Consider the following 17,120-nt stretch of genomic DNA (forward strand, 5'->3'; position numbering starts at 1 on the left):
ACGGGGTCTTGCTCAGGCTGGTTTTGAACTCCTGACCTTGAGCAATCCACCCGCCTCGGCCTCCCAGAGTGCTAGGATTACAAGCGTGAGCCACCGCGCCCGGCCTCATGGCTTTAAAATTCAAGTTGTGTTGTTCCTCTGTTCTAAACTGTCCGATGGGCTCCCGTCTTATTCAGAGTCCAAGTCAAAGCCCTTACAGTGACCTGCAAACCCCAAGCGATCTGGCCTGTTTCCTCTCTGGCCTCATCTACTCTCACTCTACCCCTTACTCACCCTGATCCAGCCACACAGGCTCAAGACCCCTCACCTTTCTGAAACACCAGGCCCACTCCTGCCTCATGGCCTTTGCACTGGCATTTTCCTGTCTGGAACTCTTCCCCCGTGTTCCACCTGGCTTACTGAAATGTTACTCCTTCAGGAGTGCTTTCTTGGCCACCTTACTTAAAATTGCACCTTACCTCCAGACCTGCAGTACTTTACAGGTGTTGGGGCGTGAGACTTTGGTACATGCACCATGACAAGAGTTACAACCTGAACAGTAAGGAAGTTTAGGCTTTAAAGAGTTTGGGTGCAATTGAAGCCACTGGAGGGTTTTAAACAACAGTGTAGCGACATGATCCACCTTGTATCTTAGCAGGATCTCTCTGCCTCCGATGCTGAGAATAGGCTGGAGGGAGCCAGGCCAGAAGCAGGGAGACCGGCACCCAGGTGAGAGATGATGGCGCTTTAGATCTGAGTGGAGGTGAGGAGCAGGAAGCAGATTCTGAATGTATCTTGAAGGTAGAGCCACCAGGATGTGCTGATGGGCTGGACATGGCCCTGCACCTCCTGAAATCCTCGGGAACCCTGCAGTGAGTTACCCTTTCTCACATAACGGGAGTCCAGCTCATCCAGGGTCCGACAGACCTGTCCCAAAGACAACGCCACACGCCGACTCCAGTTTCCCAACATTTAATTAGGAAAACACATTACAGGAGCAAAGGAAAACTCATGCAACTGAAGAGAGAATTGAGGTCTGGGACCATGAGGCGGGGCCAGATTCCTCAGGGGAGGCAGAAGACATGGAGCAGTAAGGCACTGCCGCCTCAGCCCTTCAGGGCGGGCGCAGGACAGGGCAGCTGAGGAGGAGGGGATCCAGGGCAGGTGCAGACGACACGGGAAATTTGGCAGTAGGGTGGGGACAAGGAGCATTCCAGAGCTTCCAGGTGCTCAGAACAGGGCCTCATAAGAACGTACAGGATGTTTTGAGGGGGACACTGTGGCCCAATCTAGCAGAGCCAATCTGAGAATAGCTTTGAGTACATCACCTGCCTCCAAGTGCTGCTGGTACTGAGAACCCTGTCTTGGAACAGGTGGGGCCAGCCATGGCAAGGGTGAAGTGCCAGAGGCTGGGCCAAAGCTGATAATGTTACAAAGGAGCCAGAACAGGTGGCAGGGCCCAGAACAACTCAGGAGAGGAAGGTGAGTGAGGCTGGCAACAACCCATGGGGAGACACATATTTACAGATGGAGACCAACAAGTTCAATTCAATAAATAGGTGGTTGGGGGCATAAATAGTAAGGAGGGCAGGGCTATCCCAACACGTGGGCACAGGGCAGGAGGGTGGGGGTATTGCTGCTGCTGGGGTGAGGGCTTGGTCCTGTCACCTCCTCCCCGTGCAGGGCCCAAAGCAAGGCACTAATGAAGGGGCCCATGTGTGCTGGGACGTCTTGTCCTGGAAACCTCCCACACGACACACAATCCAGGGCTCAGCCCAGCGGCCCGGGCTTGAGCCAGCTGCTCCCCTTGACAGGAGCATGGCTGAGGACTGAGAAGCCCCCTCCTCACCGATGCCACCACCTTTAGCTGTTGCTGGACATGAGGCTGATGATCTGCTCCAGCTTCTGGCGCAACTTATGCTTCCGACAAGAGACATCTTGGTCCAGAGCAGTAAGAATCTGGGGGAGAAGGGTCCCCTGGAGCTGGGCTCTCGAGGGGCCAGCTCCTCCTGTGCAAAGCCCCCACTTCCCAGCTGGGCTCTTCCCTCCCACACACCTCAGCCCCTCCCTCCTCCCTGGAGACCCTGTGCTCAGCTGACTCTCTTACCTCTGAACAAACCCAACACTCTGGATGCCAGATTCCCCTCCAACTACAGAACGTTCTCTCTGCACCTACAGTGCAGGCCCTCCCAAGAGTGGTCTAAACTCACTGTTCAAGGTCCACCCCTTCCACCCATGCTTCTCTTGTACAGCATCCATGACTTCTGCCAGACCCGGCCAGCGTTCGTCGTTGTTGCCCAGCAGCAGCACCTGATGGAGCTGATCACTCCCTGTTCTTCGAACCTTGCAGGATGTCCCCAGGTACTCTTGGGTTCACTCCCACCCTTCTGCCGGCTCCACCTCTTCCTTCCAACCTCTGAGTGTCCCCAGCCCAAAGCTCAGTGCTTAGGCTCCCTCTCCCTCCATGCCTACTGTCAGCTTCCTGGGTTAGCTCAGCCAGGCTCAGGGCTTTAAACGCCATCTGCTGACTCACACTTGTATATTTCTAACTGAGAATACATTCTGAAGTCCACACCTCTGTGTCCCCCTGCCTACTGACATCTCCAATCATAAATCCTGCAGGCCCTAACAGTGGCTGGCCCTGCACACCTCTTGGCCCAGGCCCATGTTCCTTGGCCCATCCCTTCCAATGCTCAGGCCCCTTAACATTTGCCCAGTGGCTTCTCTCCTGAATCCCTCAAATCTCAGCATCTACAAAGAGTATCACTTGTGGTGGCCCTGGGGCCTGTTCTGGGGAAGGACTGTGAACAATCCAAGAGATGGGCTCCATGTCCCTTCTGTCCCCTCTGCTTTGTCATTGGCTGTACTCTCAGGGCCAAGCAACTGGAGGTCTGTGGGGATAGCACGCACCTCCTGACGGTACTTGGTGACGTAGAAATAGAGCTCACTGAGTGCGCTTAGGACATTGAAGTCACTGGCATGGAGGCGGGACTGCTCTACCAGGTAGGCATCCATGTCCTGGTCACTGATGGACGCCATCTTTGCAATGTCTCGGTAGTACCTGTTGGGAACCTGAGTAGGTCACTTGGGCAGATGTCCCAAAAGCCAAAACCCCTGCCCTCACTGCCAGGCCAGCCTCAGAGAGGCAACCCAGGGAGAGTAGCTCCTGCCTGTCACCCACAGCAGGGTGGGGCCTACCTCTCCACCCAGCTCTTATAGTTGGGGATATCCTTGGCATAGAGCAGCTTGTTAGATGGGGAGTCCTTGCCCAGGCGGTGCTCAGATGTGGAGCAGGAGTCCATGAAGGTCTGGGCCACCACTGACAAGCAGGCATCCGTGATGCTGTTCTTGTGGATGTCAAACACGAACTGAGGGTTCTTGATCACATTCACCCAGAAACGCAGGGGCAGGCTGGACAGGGGGACACATCTGAGGCTTCCTAGTCAGCCCTGTGGGACCCCTCCCATGGGTGCTCCCCTTCATATCTTGTTCTTGCCTGCCCAGCTCACATCTTGTCCAGAGTTGGTGAGAGTGACAAGTTTAGTGTGAACAGCCTTTTCTCTATGTTTCTGCTGAACATCTGTCCTCAGCAGGTCTCAACCCCCTCTGTAGCTTCTATTGTCACCACTGTTACTACCTAGACTAAGCCACCAGCATCTCTACCCTGTGAAAAGCCCTGGAGAGCAAAGGGCCAAATCTCAGTGCTAGCCCTGCAACCACCATCCCACCTGCTCAATGCCCAGCAGAGTCCACCTCCAGAATCCCACTCCATCAGTCACCCTCTTGGCTTGGTATCACCATCAATTTCAGCCCCAGGCCAGGCTGCCATCCTCTCCTGCCTAAGGACTACTCCAGCTCCCACCCCACAGGCCCTGGGTCTTGGCAAAGCCATCAGCCTCCTCTTGCACCCATCCATCCTCACAGGGGCCAGTAGCAGCCCAGCACAAGGCAGTACCAGTTGCTGGGCCAATAGCAGCCCAGCACAAGGCAGTACCAGTTGCTCTTCCAGGTGTGGCGCACATCAGGGTCGCTGATCTGGCGCTGGTCGGCCTGCTCATCCAGGAAGTCGAACATGTACTTAATGGCCAGGGGCAGAGCTGAGCCTCGGTGAGCCGTGCTGAACACAGTCTCAAAGAGGTCATCCACAAACTTCTGCAATGTGCCCTGTGGGGGGTGGCAGAGAGGGCACAGGGTATGAGGGAGCCAGATCAGGATGTCCCCAAAGCAGGACAGATGGAGGCAGAAAGGCTCAGCAAAGAGCAGGGCTTCCCTGCAGGGCCAGCACCTCTGAGACAGACCCAGCCTTGACCTCAGGCTGGGAGTTACTATAGCAAAGGCCATGAGAAAGGCCCACAGGATCCAAACAATCCAGTGGCCCCCTACTCTGGCAGATCAGGCCAACCTCAAGGCCAAGGCCAGGGCCAGGCTAGGAGGCATCTATGCAGAAGCCAAGGTGGTGAGAGGCAGGCCCACACCTTGGTGGCCAGTAGTCGAGTCAGGTAGATCTCTGAGACCATCTTGCTGCCACGGTCCCCCTCTCGGTGGTCAGTGTGGTCATGGTTCTTCACCAGGTGCCACAGCTTGGTGCCTGTCTCCTGGTCAGGTGTGATCATGGGTGCCCTCGAGCGGAGGCTGTCAGGGCTGCTAGCTGTGCGGAGCAGGCTCTCTGGTGCAGAGGACAGGTGTTACCCTCAGGCCACTGGGGCCGCAGGCATCACCCTGCCTCTTGCCAGCCTCCACTCTCTTCCAGGAGCTCAGCAGCCTGGGGGGATCCATCTGTTCTTGCTGGCCCATCCTAGGTCTAAACTCTTTAGAACTGGAAACCTCCCAAGGGAATAGCCTGGGAAGGCTTCCAGAGCTGCTTGGACAGGAGGGTTCCCCAGGTGGGTTTACACAGCCTTGAAGGGCACATGGCCACCATGCTGAGGACACCTACCGTAGCGGCTGAGGGAACAGGTGAAGGTGAAGGAGTTGGCCATGTTATAGGCAGACACTTGTTTGGGCACCAGTGCCACCAAGGAACCATCTGTCACCTGGAGGTCCCAGAGACAGAAAGGGGGCAGTGCAGGAAGCCAAAAAGCCAACAGGCCACCACCCACCCAGACCATTCAGTGTGTACATGGGTGGCACCTGAAGCCCCATGAGTAGAGTTCATGAGTGCAAGGACAACAGCAGAGAAGGGCCAGGGCCACTGCTCCTGTGTCTTGCTGTGGCTCAGGGCAGGGTCCCAGCTCTCAGGTGGCCCTAGGGGTGAATGGGCCCCCAGCCCCTCACCTGGTAGTGGGCCAGTGAGTTGACCCTCTTCCAGTCACACTCAATCTTGGTAGTGACATCCTCATCCTGGAGGATGATGCGGGCCATGCGACCCTGGCGCCATTCTGTGGGCCACAGACAGCCCTTAAGTTCGTGCCTGGTGTCCCCTGAGACCCTAGGCCCAGTCCTCCTAGAGAACAGAGCTCAGGTGGGGACTGTGAGAGCCAGATGAGGTTACATAACCACAGGCATGACAAACCCCCTTGGAGGGTGTGCACAGAGGCCAGGAGGAGAGGGCAGGGGCCTCACCCAGGTCCATGTCCTCTGCTTTGGGGCGCTGGGAATACGGGATGCCCTTGTACACAGTGTCCAGGAGCTTGTCTTTGGCCTGGGTGATGCTGTCACAGTTGAGAACCTTCACCGGGACGTGGGCACTGCCCTCACTCTCTGGGCACACGCAGTGTAGGGTCTGAGGGTAGAGGACCCCAGAGTCAGTCCAGACAAGGCCTCTTCCCATGCCCAAGCCTCTTGCCCACCTGGCCCATGCTCACCAGTGTCTTGTAGTCGATCTGCTGCCGGATGAGCTTGTCCTCACTCAGGGAGTAGCGTGCCTCGCCTGTGATGGCATCAATGGGGCCCTTCTCCATCTGCTGCTTGATGGCACAGTACAGGAGGAAGAGCGGCTCCCCTGCACACTCCTGTAGCCAGGGTCAGGCACATAGTTGCTGCCTGTCTGACAGCCAAGCCAGCTGCTCCTGACATCACCTCCCCTGCCACCCAGCCCGCCAAGTGCACCTTCAGAAACTTATGCAGCAGGAACGTGAACCAATTGGTAAGCATCTTCTCAGCTACTGACTCTGTCCTACGGCAGGAGAAGTGTGCTGAGGCCCTGGCCTGGGAAGGGGGCGGGGCCTGGCAGGGGTGAGGGGAACAGGGTGGTGTTGGGTACCTGCGCAATAGCAGCTTTGGGTGGTTCTTGCTCTCAAGGTTTTTCTGTATAAGATCTGCCAGCAGTTGCTTGAGCAGCCCTGTGGCGTAGTCGAGCCGGCTCTGCAAGGCCACCATGGTGAGCGAGGCCACGGTACCACGGTCACGCATGGAGAAGCTGCTCTGGGCCTCTAGTGTGTGGATGAAGGTGAGCACGAAGACGCGGCTGTGCAGCAGTTGCCCGAAGAGGCGCAGGGCCTTCTCAATGTTGGGTGGGGTCTGTGGGGAGCAGGGAGTCTCAGAGGGTGAAAAGGGAGAACAGGGTCGGTGGGGGCCCCCCCAGGGAGAACAGAAAATGGGGGCTCACATCCAGCTCCTTGAGCACTGGGTGGGCCTCGATGCCGGGGAAGAGCACGCGCACGGCATAGGTCCGGTAATCCAGGAAAGGGATTTGCACCCCATCCATGTGGTTCGTTAGCTCATTGATGTCGGTCTGTAGCTCTGCAAAGGCTAGGGAGGCACAGAGAGGGAATAGTGCTGAGCAGGAGGAGGGAGACCTGCTCCCACAGCCTCCCTACAGCCCCTGTCTCAGGCACCTTCCTTGCATTCCAGGGCCACACGGGACTCCAGGTTGTCCATCTGCAGCTGGAGCCGCTTGAGTGTGCGGTCTGCATCCTGAGTCTTGCGCTTGTAGGCAACCAGCACGGCGGTGATGGCCAGCAGCAAGAGCCCACCCCCTGCTGCCAGTCCCACCATGGCAGGCAAGGTCAGTGCCCGCTCAGCTGTGATGTGCAGGGTGCCCAGCCAAAACTCTAGGCCACCCACCAGCACCTGCAGGGACAGGCCCGAGGTGAGCCGACCCTCACGCCCACCCTGAGCTGCCCTGGTGGTCTCCCCGTACCTCACTCACCATGACGGGCTGCCGGCCAGTCTGGCTGGGTGAGTCACACAGGAGTTGTGTGTCCGAGACGGTGAGTGCACACGGCTGGCCTCCTATAAGCACTGTGTAGTTGAGGCGGGAGCTACCAGCTGCTGCGGGGATCAGGTTCTTGCCCTGGGGGTAGAGGACAGGCTCAGCCCAGGGCTCTCCACCTCCCTGGCCCTCCCTCTTTCCGCTCTTCTGCACCTTCAGCACCACATGGGAGCCATGTTTGATGTCCAGCACACCGGAGGGGCCAAGCGGCTCAAAGCTGGGGTCAGGGTAGTAGGTGAAAGAGGAGTGGTTGAGGAAGCGAGCTGTCTGCACATGGTCCAGCAGGAAGCCAAACTCATCAGGGTGCTCGCCTTGGGCCCGTGGTTGGGGCTGCCCAAGGAAGATGCCGGGGGCTTTACACAGCATGGCAGTGTCGTTGATCACCTGGCATGTCTGTGAGGACAAAGGTGAACAGCCCAGCACGTGAGGCCATGGGCAGCAGGGGTGGGACAGGGGCAGCTGATACTCACATTGGTGGTCTCAATGCCGCGGTACTTGGCCCGGATCCGGGGCTCCTGAACTGTCAGCAAGTGGGTCCCACTCACAGTGATGGCAGTGCTTCCACTAGGGTAAGAGGTGAGGGACCTCAGGCTCCCTCCTCCATTGTCCCCCATCCAGCCCTGGAGATTTTTCAAGGCTGCCATGGGAGCCCAGGGCCTCCGTGATCCTGGATCACCCAGTGGGTGCCAGGTATTACACAGCCAGGACAACTCTGCACTCTACTGAAGAGAGTTTAGGCTCTAAGGAGGCATGACTTGATGCCCAAGGCTTTGTTCACCATGCAAGGCCTAGTCCCAGACCTCCTGCATGCTGCCCAGTGTCTTACTTGATGATGCTCCAAGTGGGCTCAAGGTGAGTGACCGTGGGGTCCTGAGTGTAGGTGTAGATGACTCCAGGGCTAGAGACATTGGCACGGTCAATGGCAAGGGTGATGGGGGCCTGGCTGGGGCCCAGGGTGGAGACAGGTGCAATACACACAATCGCCTCGGCATCTCTCCTGTGTTGGCAAGTGGGCGCTTGGAGGCAGTGGCCCAGGGCCCTCAGCCACCCTGGCCCCACAGCCCCCACCCCATGCTCAGCCTGAGGCTGGCAGGGCCCTGGCCTACCTCACGAACTGGCACTCGCCATCTCTCACAGTCACTGTGACCCTGCTGCCAGCATCCAGGGAGCTGCCAGAGATGGTGAGCCGAGAGCCCCCCGAAGCTGGGCCCCGACTGGGACTCACACGGTCAAACATTGGGCTCTGTGGGAGAAGCAGCCCTGATGGTAGGGAGGAGCCAGCCGGGCTAAGGAGAAGGGTGGGAAGGGGAAGGGCTGCAACCACTCACCACAAAGCTGTAGAGCTGCTCAGACTGTGTGCGGAAGTCAGCAGAACAGTCACCTATGCAGAGCTCCACAGGCCCTGGTGGCGGGCTGGGCACCAACGACTCCTCCATCTCACACACGATCCTAGGGATCAGAGGATGTCAGAGCCAGCTGGGGCAGACAAGCCTGTGCACCCACACGGCCATACTCACCTCTCAGCACTGACATACTCGGCTGGGATGGAATTGCAACGCACACCAGCCACCCGCAGGCCCACCTCTCGGGAGGCGAGGCCCAGGTTCTCACCCACGATGGTGACCCTGGTGCCTCCCTCCTTGGGCCCCATGAGAGGATGGATCTGCAGAGCAGGATGGGAAGCAAGAGTGTCAGCCCAGACTCACAGGCGCCAAGTAGGCAGTGGGCAGGGGTGGTAAGGGAGGCTGACCTGGGCAATGCGGGGGTGGCTGCACTGGGCACCTTTCTGGCTGGGGTGCATCCAGTTGGTCTTGGGGGCCGGGCAGTGGGCCTGTAGCTGGCATCTGTGCTCTGAGATGCACCAGCCACAGTTGAACCGGGGGTCAGCCTTGAGGCAGAGGCCACAGCTAGGCCGCTGTGCCCAGCACTTGTACAGGAGGGCTGTGGGCACAGGGGGCACTGCTGATGGAGGGGGCAGTGGCAAAAAAGTAAGGAGGACAAGAGCCCCCCCGACCTGGCCCCAGCAATGCCAACTCTGCCTTGGGAGGCAGGCTCCCTGGCCCCATGCTGTCTCTCACCTCTGAAGTTGGGAGGCTTGTCAATGGGGAAATCTCCATCCCAGACCACAGAGAAGTCCAGCTCAGTGTCACCATACTCATCGCCTTCATAGGAGTACTGGGGGAAAGGGACCCAAGTGACCCCAGGTAGGACATGCAGAGCCTCCCATTGCATCAGGGTTCTTGCCATCTACCCCTCCCCCAGGCTTAGGAAACACCAGCAGGAGACTCAGAGGTCTCTTGCCAGGGCCACCTGAGGCCACCAGACCCCTGTCACACCACAGCCTGGGCCCCCAATGGGGACACGGCAGGCAGGGGCTCACCGAGGTGTTCTGGCACTGCACGCTGCTGCTGTTGAAGCGCACAGCAGGCACTCGCTGCTGCCGCCCCTGCACCTGGACCACACACTCGTAGTTCTTCTGGCCTGACTGGGGCTGCGGCAGGTTCTTAGCTCGCAGGGTAAGAGGTTGCATGACACCAACGGGGATCAGGAGGTCCCCACTGGGCAGGATCTCAGGGCAGCCCTGGGGGGAAAACACCTGTCAGCTGGACACTGGGCCACCACCCTTCTCCAGGCCCAGCTGGGCCTGCCCAGCCTTGAGGAGGCTCAAAGAAACTAAGAAGTCAAATGTAGAAAAGCCAGAGGCCAGCCCACACCACAGAACCCGGTCCCCTCACACGAGCCGCATGCCTCACCTCAGGGCTGTGGACCCTGCCCTCCTGGAAGGAGCACTCGTGGGGGTGACTGGTACACACGTGGCGGTACTTACACCAGTGGCAGGGGTAAGGGCTGCTGACGCAGGACATGCACCTGGGCGGGGGGATGGCTTCAGAAATAATGGTGGCCAGACTGTCCCCTCACTGCCCCACCCCTGGGACACACCAGGAACCACACTGGGGGACAAAGAACTATGGGGACAGAGGTAAGCCCCTAGAGACAGCCACCCTGAAGGTCCTGCCTGTCCCAGAGCCCTCTTCTGTCCTCAGGGATAGGGACAGATGCTAGGCCAGGTACTTACGACTGGAAGACGCTGCAGTTGTAGAAGACAAAGTCAGCCCCAGCAAACCTCACGCCAGTCTCCTTGGAGAGCAGCTGCAGCCTCACAGTGCGGGTGGCTCCTGCAGTAAGCCCAACAGTGGCCATGGGCTTCCTGGGGGGCAGGGAGTGGCTTCCACTCCCCCCCAGACAGCCCCAGCCCACTGACCATGCCCCTTGGTAAGAGCCCGGAGCTCCTGGAAAGAGGGCGAAAGGCAGCGCAGCTCGCCAGAGGGCAGCAGGATGGCCTTGCTCTCCATCACTTCCTCAAAGGCACAGCTCACACCCACGCTGAGGTCTGGCACGTTGCGCATGGCTACAGTCAGCTGGGGGAGGCAGAGGGCTCAGAGCAGGGTGCACCCCAGCGTGCACGCACGGGCCCCAGCACCCTCTTTGCCACTCACCTGAACCCCAGGTGATGTCACCGAAACATTGTTGGGCCGGACCCGCACCTGAACGCACTTGCTCAGCTCTTCCGCAAAGCCATGTGGGGCAGAGGCACCTGGACAGGCCCCCTCACGGCAGCATCTGTGTGGGATCAATCCAGAGTCACTGGCTTCTCTGCCCCGGGAGGGCCCAGGCAGTGGATGCAGTGGGGGGCAGGGGGAGACAGAAGATAGCCTGCCCAGCTCACAGTGCCAGGCAACAGCAAGCCTTGGTCTCATCCCCTGAGGTCCAAGGGACATCACTTGGGGTGGAGGTTCCATTCATTAGCTGGGGAAAGTGGAGGAGGGAGAGAGGAGGAGGCTGTGAGGGCACAGCTGGGGAGGAGTGGGCAGGCAGGTAGAGGCAGGCATGGCAGGTGTGACTGGCTCTCCAATTCCCCAGGGCAGGGAGCCCATTTTCACCCCCCCATCCTGTACCTGCCACCCTCACCTGTGCTGCAGCACACACCAACCACAATGTGGGTCCCCTGAGCCCAGGCAAGCCGCGCAGCTCAGGTACTGTTCACAGGTCTCCACTGGGAGCTGGCTCACCTGGGGACAGCCACATCAGCACCCAGCCTGCCCCTGTCCCCCCACCCACCGCCACCCACCATGGGCCCACCTGCTTCTCGTTCAGGAGGTAGATGTGCTGGTGGTCAGGGCTGAAGAGCAGGTCTCGGAGTATGGGGCTGCCGTCCACCACAGGGACCGTCTCGTACAGGTGGGCATCCTGGGAGCCATCGACCCGCACCTGAGCCACAAGAGCAGGGTAGAGGAATGCTGGGCCAGCCTGATGCTGCCACAGCCCTCTGCACCCAGGGCATCCTCTCCACAGCCAGGGGCTTTCTAGGTTGTGGCTGAGCTGAAGTTAGGGCCTGGTGGGGCTCCCACACCTCAGCCCAAGGCCAGGGAAAGGGGGTGCAAAGGCCAGAAAATGAGCTCAGGAAATTTGGAGACACAGAGGTCAGGGGGTGGGGAAGGGTGATAGCTATAAAGAAGGGCAGTTTTTAGGGTGATAAGAATGTCCTGGAATGAGACAGTAGTGATGGCTGCACAACTCTGCAAATATCCTAAGAACCATTGAAGTGTATACTTTAAATGGGCGAATTATGTGGTATGTGAGTTACACCTCAATGCAGGTGTGACAAATGGAAAAAGGGTCACAGGAGCTCAGCACCTCCCTTTATAAACCCTTCCCTGACCAGGTGAGCAGGATGATAGCACCACAGCCATCCTGAGCCCTGTCTCTTCAAAACGTATCTGAGTGCCCAGGAGTTCACCCCCAGCCCCAGAATGGACATGGCTGCAGCCCTGCCCTACTTCCTATGGGCAGAGCTGTGGCCCAGCCAGCACTGCAGCCCTAATGCCCACGAGGGGACCAGAGGCCAAAGGGAAAGACCCTCAGGGACAGAGGAAAAGCCCTCTCCAGGGTGGTGACATTTAGGGTGAGATGGGAAGGAGTTAGCCAGGGACGGAGCAAGTGGCAAGTGGGCACCAGGGATAGGAGGGTCCATGGGGCAGGGGAAGCACTCAGACCAAAGTGCACAGGGTTATGACCAGTCGGCTCCCTCATTCATTCAACTGAAGACCCAGCTCTTGTGGTAGGGAGACCCCACAATAAGTCTGATCTCTGTCCCCAGAGGCAAAAGAAGCTAGCATTTCAGGCCACAGAAGGCACTGGTGCTGGTGGGGGTGGATGGCTAAAGGGCCCCTGGGACCCAGCCTGGGAAGCCTCCATTCCACTACCTATCAGTTGTGCCCTGTCTAGGGTGTCCCAGGGCTTATCTGTGTGTTCCCACCACCTGCCTTGTCCCGTATCCAAAGGACTAGCTCCATCCCCATATGTTAAGGGTTCCAGAGCCCACCTTCTTCAGACTGCCACTGCGTGTGCCAATGAAAACCACAGAGTGCTGGTGGTAGGTGTAGGCAGCCACGCTGACCATGCCATCAGTGTTGTCGGCTAGCAGGGGCAGCCCCTCAATCACATGCAGGCCACCCAGTGGCTGGTTCAGCACCAGCCCACAGAAGTTTCCATTGATCTGGATAGGCTGGCAAAACAGAGGAGGGGTATGTAAGAGGTCCAGGTGCAAGCACACACCACCGGACAAAGGCCACCAGATCTCAGTCCCAGGAGAGAACAGGATCTGGAACCTGCTCCCTCCATCCAGACCTGACTACCTTGTCCTGTGGGCAAGGGCGCTTGGGGCCAGAGGAGGGAGATGAAGGAGGGAACGCAGGGAGGAGCACAGCTTGAGCTGCAGGACACCCACAAGATGGAAGATGGAGGAACCTGTTGGGAGTGGCTGGAGGGGCAGGGAGAGGGAGGTGGCAGTCTACATGGAGGGCACTGGGTAAAAGAAAGATTGTAGGGAGAAAGGGCTGAGAGAAGGAGAGGCAAGGCAGAGGTCCCTGAAAGGGAGAAATGAGTGTCAGGGCTATGGTGCCACTCCCAGGGTTATGCAAAGCCTGGGAAAGGACAGCCAGGTGTCAGCCCAGACCAGTTACTGGCCTGGGGACAGCTTAGCTGAGTGAGGAGCTCACGGTGTTTATGCAGGGCAGCTCCTTGTTCAGCAGCCAAGGCAGGGCCAGCGTGCCCTCCCCCCGATAGCAGGACTGGATGCGGCGCCGGATGTGGGCGTTGATGTTGCTGAGGGTAAAGATGCAGAGAACGGTCTGCCTGGGCGGGCTGACCCGGTTCTTCTGGCCCTGAGAGAAAACAGTGAAGAGGACATCCTCGTCGGCTGGCACGCCCAGGGCTTGGGCCAGCAGCAGGCCGGGCTTGGCCAGGTGGGCGCTCTGAACCAAGCGGTATTCCACCCCACGCCAGGAGCAGCCGATGGGGAACTCCACGTATGAGTAGAACTCTGAGTCCCCTGCACACATGCGCACAATTTTGGACGTGAAGAATTTCTCGCCTGCTGTGTCCAGCAGCGTCTGCTGGGTGTCCAGCTGCAGCGTCAGGAAGTACACGAAGGAGGTGCTCACAAAGCCATAGATGTAATAGATGTCGAAGGCAGGGTACAAGGACAGTGTGTCTGAGGGGATCTTGATCTGAGAGGAAACAAACTCATCCTGGTACACCTGGGGAGCAGGTTGTGGCAAGAGCATAGGGTGAGGCCCTGGGCTGCCCCCCACCCGACCTTCACCCCAACCCCAGCACAGTCCACCGGTGGCTTCCCTCAGGACGCCACACCTGCCCCACCCAGGCTGGAAAGGCCAAAGGGGGCAGGGTAACCAGCCTCCCTGCAGACAGGACCCCCCCACAGCTTGGGCTCAGTCTGTCCTCCACCCTCAGCAGCTTGTCTTCGTCTCAGGCAGTGAGGGCCAAAGCCTCCCCTCACAGACCAGCACAGGGCCAGCACGCAAGAAGGAGAGGGAGGAGCAGGTGGGTAAGGCTCACCCACCAGGCTAAACATGTCCGCGCTGTCTTCGTTGCTGATGAGCTTGCGGGAGCTCAGGGTAGGGAAGTACTCCGACTTGCCATTGACAGCAGTGCCCACAAACAACTTGCTGGGCCCCTGGCCCTGCTCCACAATGACGCCAGCCATAGAATCAGGCTCTTGGGCCCCTGACAGGTAGTGCTCCTTGCGGTGGTGGGGCTCGCCCAGCTTGAAGAGGTCATCCAGGCGCAGGAACTGGCAGATGCCCTGCCAGGTACTGCCACAGGCCACCAGGCGGTGGGCTGCATAGTCTATAAGCAGCAGCTTATTCACGTTGTTCACGGGTGCTAGGCGGTGGGCACATACACGCATACTGGGGGGTGGGTAGCAGCTAGCATTATCCTCAACAGGCCCGGTGATATGGGCCCGCAGCTCAGTCAAGTTGGGGGCCAGTTTAAAGACACGGTTCACTGCACCCACGAACACCTCTCCAGTCACTTGGTGCACAGCAAGGTGAGTGAGTGTGGTGTCTGTCACCACGAAGGCACGGAAGGGCCTGCTGTTGCCCAGGGCCCCACCAACAGCAAGAAAGAGCAGCTGGAGGAGGAAGACAGTATGCATGGCCAGCAGCTGCACCTGGGGACGGGCCTGAGAAGAAATGGCAAGTGGGAGTCAGAGACCCCAGGCCCAGGCTGCCCGTCCTCCTCCTGTGCTGCCCAGCCCAGGCTCCTGGCAGGCTGAGCTCCATGCCACAGAGGGCCAGAAGCCACCACCACACCAGAGCCCCACATGGTGACCATGGCTGGGAGAGAGGAGGGGCCTCCACCAGGACCCATCAATCACCCCTCATCTCCTGCGCTAGAGAGGAGCCAGGAGGCTCCTGGGCCACACCCAAGGGGGCGGCAGAGCCAGATGCTCAGAAAGGCAGGCCGGGAGGCCCTCCTGGAACTGAGAGCCTGAGCGACACATCCTGGAGCTGAGGTCGCCAGCTGCACAGAGCAGCAATCACAGGGAAGCCTCAGGCCGCAGAAATGCCCCCGCCTGAGCTGAGAGAAAGGGAGACGCAGGGAGAGAAAATAAGCACAGCTGGGGGAGGGGTGTGGGAGCAGGGACACCACCCCTGAGTGGCACTGTGACCAGAAGCCCAGGACAGAGGTCTGGGGCATCAAGGGCTGAAGCTAGACCCAGCATCACCACATCCCCGCAGGGGGCCAGCTGCTTCTTGGCCCCAAGGGCCTCGGCTGGCTGTCCAGGAGTCTGTTGTCTGGCCTCCCTGCTGCAACACAAAGCCAAGTCGCCTTTGTTGCCCCCACAGCCACGTGCCAAGACAGACATAAGTCAAGCTCTGCTCAGGCACAGCCAGACAGTGCCCAGCAGCCCCTTGAGGCTCATGCCAGATCCAGAGGTTAGCTGGGGAGGGCAATGTGCAGGGGGCCCAACCCACCCCTGGGAATCCCAGGAGCCTTATGGAAGGGGAGCAATGTCCTAAATGCAGTTCAAGCCTTGGGAAGATGAGGCTCGGGCCATAGGGACAGTTCTGGGATTGGCACTTAGTCCCCAGGCCACACCCAGCCAGACCCAGGCTGCAAAGACAGCAGAGCAGTGTCGTGGCAGCCAACAGGGCAGGGCTCAGCACTACCCTTTCAGTGCCCCAGACCTAAGGGAAACAGGAGACACCAGCCTGGGGGCTTGGGGAACCAAACCAAGGAGGCACAAGATGAGAGAAAGGAAAAAATACATTTGCTAGAACAAGAAGCAGGCCCAGCTTGAAATTGCAAAGTTTCAGCTCGAATTGATCATCTCTCTTGGGCTCTTTTGTCAGGTCTGCATCCTAAACCTCTAATGCAACAGCAGGAGAAGAAAGGCAGGCAAAAGAGAAGAGAGGCCACATCCTGCCCTCACCTTCTCCAGGAAGACAAGCTTAGGGACAGGCTGGAGACAGGTCAGCAGAGAGACCTGGAGAGGCAAGATTTGCAGCCCAAGATCCCACCCCAGCCCCCACCTGTAAGTGGCAACCTCTGGCATCACAGGTACACCCACCCGTTTGCCATAGCCCTGCCAGTACAGCGCTCCACTATGGGGACAACCCCGCAGGGAGACGCGGGTCCAGCACTACCCAATGCCTCCCTGTGCTGCTGGCCCAGCCCGCCCTATCCCGTCAGGGGCACCCTCAGCAGACGACGGAGACCTGAGTGGATGAAGTGCAGTAGCAATCCTCGGAGGGGTCGCTCCTCCGCGACAAAGAGTCCCCATCGGGCTGGGCGGCCGGGCTTGGGCTGGCCATCCCTACCAGTGCAGAGCACGGGCAGGGCCAGGGCCTGACCCCCCGCGAGGCCGAGCTGGACCGCCGGGGCTGCTTTAGCCCCAGGACACTTAGCAGGCTAGCCCTGCGTGGATGGCGGCCACCTACCTGTCCCTCCGCCGCCACTGGTTCCACGTGGACACACACCCGAGCCCCACACCGGCCCCGCTCGCGCCCCCGCACTGCTGCGCCCCGCGCGTGCCGCCACCCACACACTGGGCCGGCCCACGGACGCAGAGCCTTTTAAGCTCGGACCGTACCACCGCGCCGGGCGGGGGCGCCCAGGGAGGGCCGGCTGGAGCGGCGGGGCGCCTGAGCGGCGGGGCGCCTAAGCGGGGTCGCTCCCTGCGGGGGCCGGGGGCCCAGCGCGCAGCTCCGACCCCTGCGAGCCGCTAGGGGTCCCCCCCAGTGAGTCGACCCCTTTCGCTCAGTGGCCGCGTCCGCGACACGCGCCTCCCCCCCCCCCTCCGTCCCCAGCCTCCCTGCCGGCTGCCTTGGGCAACCTTGGACTCTGCGCCACACCCCCTCGCGCCTGGGGCGCGCACTCGCCTCGGCTCTGGGGGGGGGGGGCGCACCAGGGGGGTCGCCTGCTGCGGGTGCGCGGCCCCCCTGGTGTCGGCCCCTTAGGTGCACCTGGGCCAAGGACTCGGGGTCCGAGCTCAGGACGCTCCCCTGACTGCCCATAACGCGGTGGGCCTGTGGCTGGCGGCATGGAAATGCCCAGCACAGGGACTAGAGGGTTAAGGTTACAGCAATTTACACCTTGCCCCTGCCCCAGCTGGCCACCG

At 59.8% G+C, this 17,120-nt stretch overlaps 1 protein-coding gene across 2 annotated transcripts; it reads right to left on the minus strand.

Moving 5' to 3' along the window:
- Positions 1–935: 935 nt before the first annotated feature.
- PLXNA3 (plexin A3) lies at positions 936–16,572 on the minus strand. 2 transcript variants are annotated; one of them, XM_012758177.3, is made up of 33 exons: positions 16,441–16,572; positions 14,055–14,678; positions 13,192–13,731; positions 12,516–12,698; positions 11,273–11,401; positions 11,102–11,202; positions 10,630–10,753; positions 10,395–10,551; positions 10,209–10,308; positions 9,886–10,000; positions 9,513–9,713; positions 9,211–9,307; positions 8,883–9,073; positions 8,650–8,795; positions 8,461–8,581; positions 8,239–8,375; positions 7,959–8,129; positions 7,603–7,696; positions 7,286–7,525; positions 7,070–7,213; positions 6,756–6,990; positions 6,527–6,669; positions 6,182–6,438; positions 6,028–6,094; positions 5,784–5,930; positions 5,542–5,701; positions 5,254–5,357; positions 4,916–5,012; positions 4,455–4,645; positions 3,974–4,143; positions 3,178–3,390; positions 2,890–3,040; positions 936–1,938 (listed from the first exon to the last, which is right to left on the minus strand). In XM_012758177.3, the coding sequence occupies exons 2-33, from the start codon at positions 14,649–14,651 to the stop codon at positions 1,843–1,845; spliced, it is 5,619 nt and encodes a 1,872-aa protein (XP_012613631.1). In that variant the 5' UTR covers positions 14,652–14,678; positions 16,441–16,572; the 3' UTR covers positions 936–1,842. The 2 variants fall into 2 exon arrangements, with proteins under 2 accessions (XP_012613631.1, XP_012613630.1); XM_012758176.3 differs by having other exon boundaries at positions 7,070–7,525.
- Positions 16,573–17,120: the final 548 nt, after the last annotated feature.

The sequence above is a fragment of the Microcebus murinus genome, unplaced genomic scaffold, assembly GCF_040939455.1.
Source record: "Microcebus murinus isolate Inina unplaced genomic scaffold, M.murinus_Inina_mat1.0 scaf003_hap2_Mmur4.0, whole genome shotgun sequence".
Taxonomy (NCBI): Eukaryota; Metazoa; Chordata; class Mammalia; order Primates; family Cheirogaleidae; genus Microcebus; species Microcebus murinus.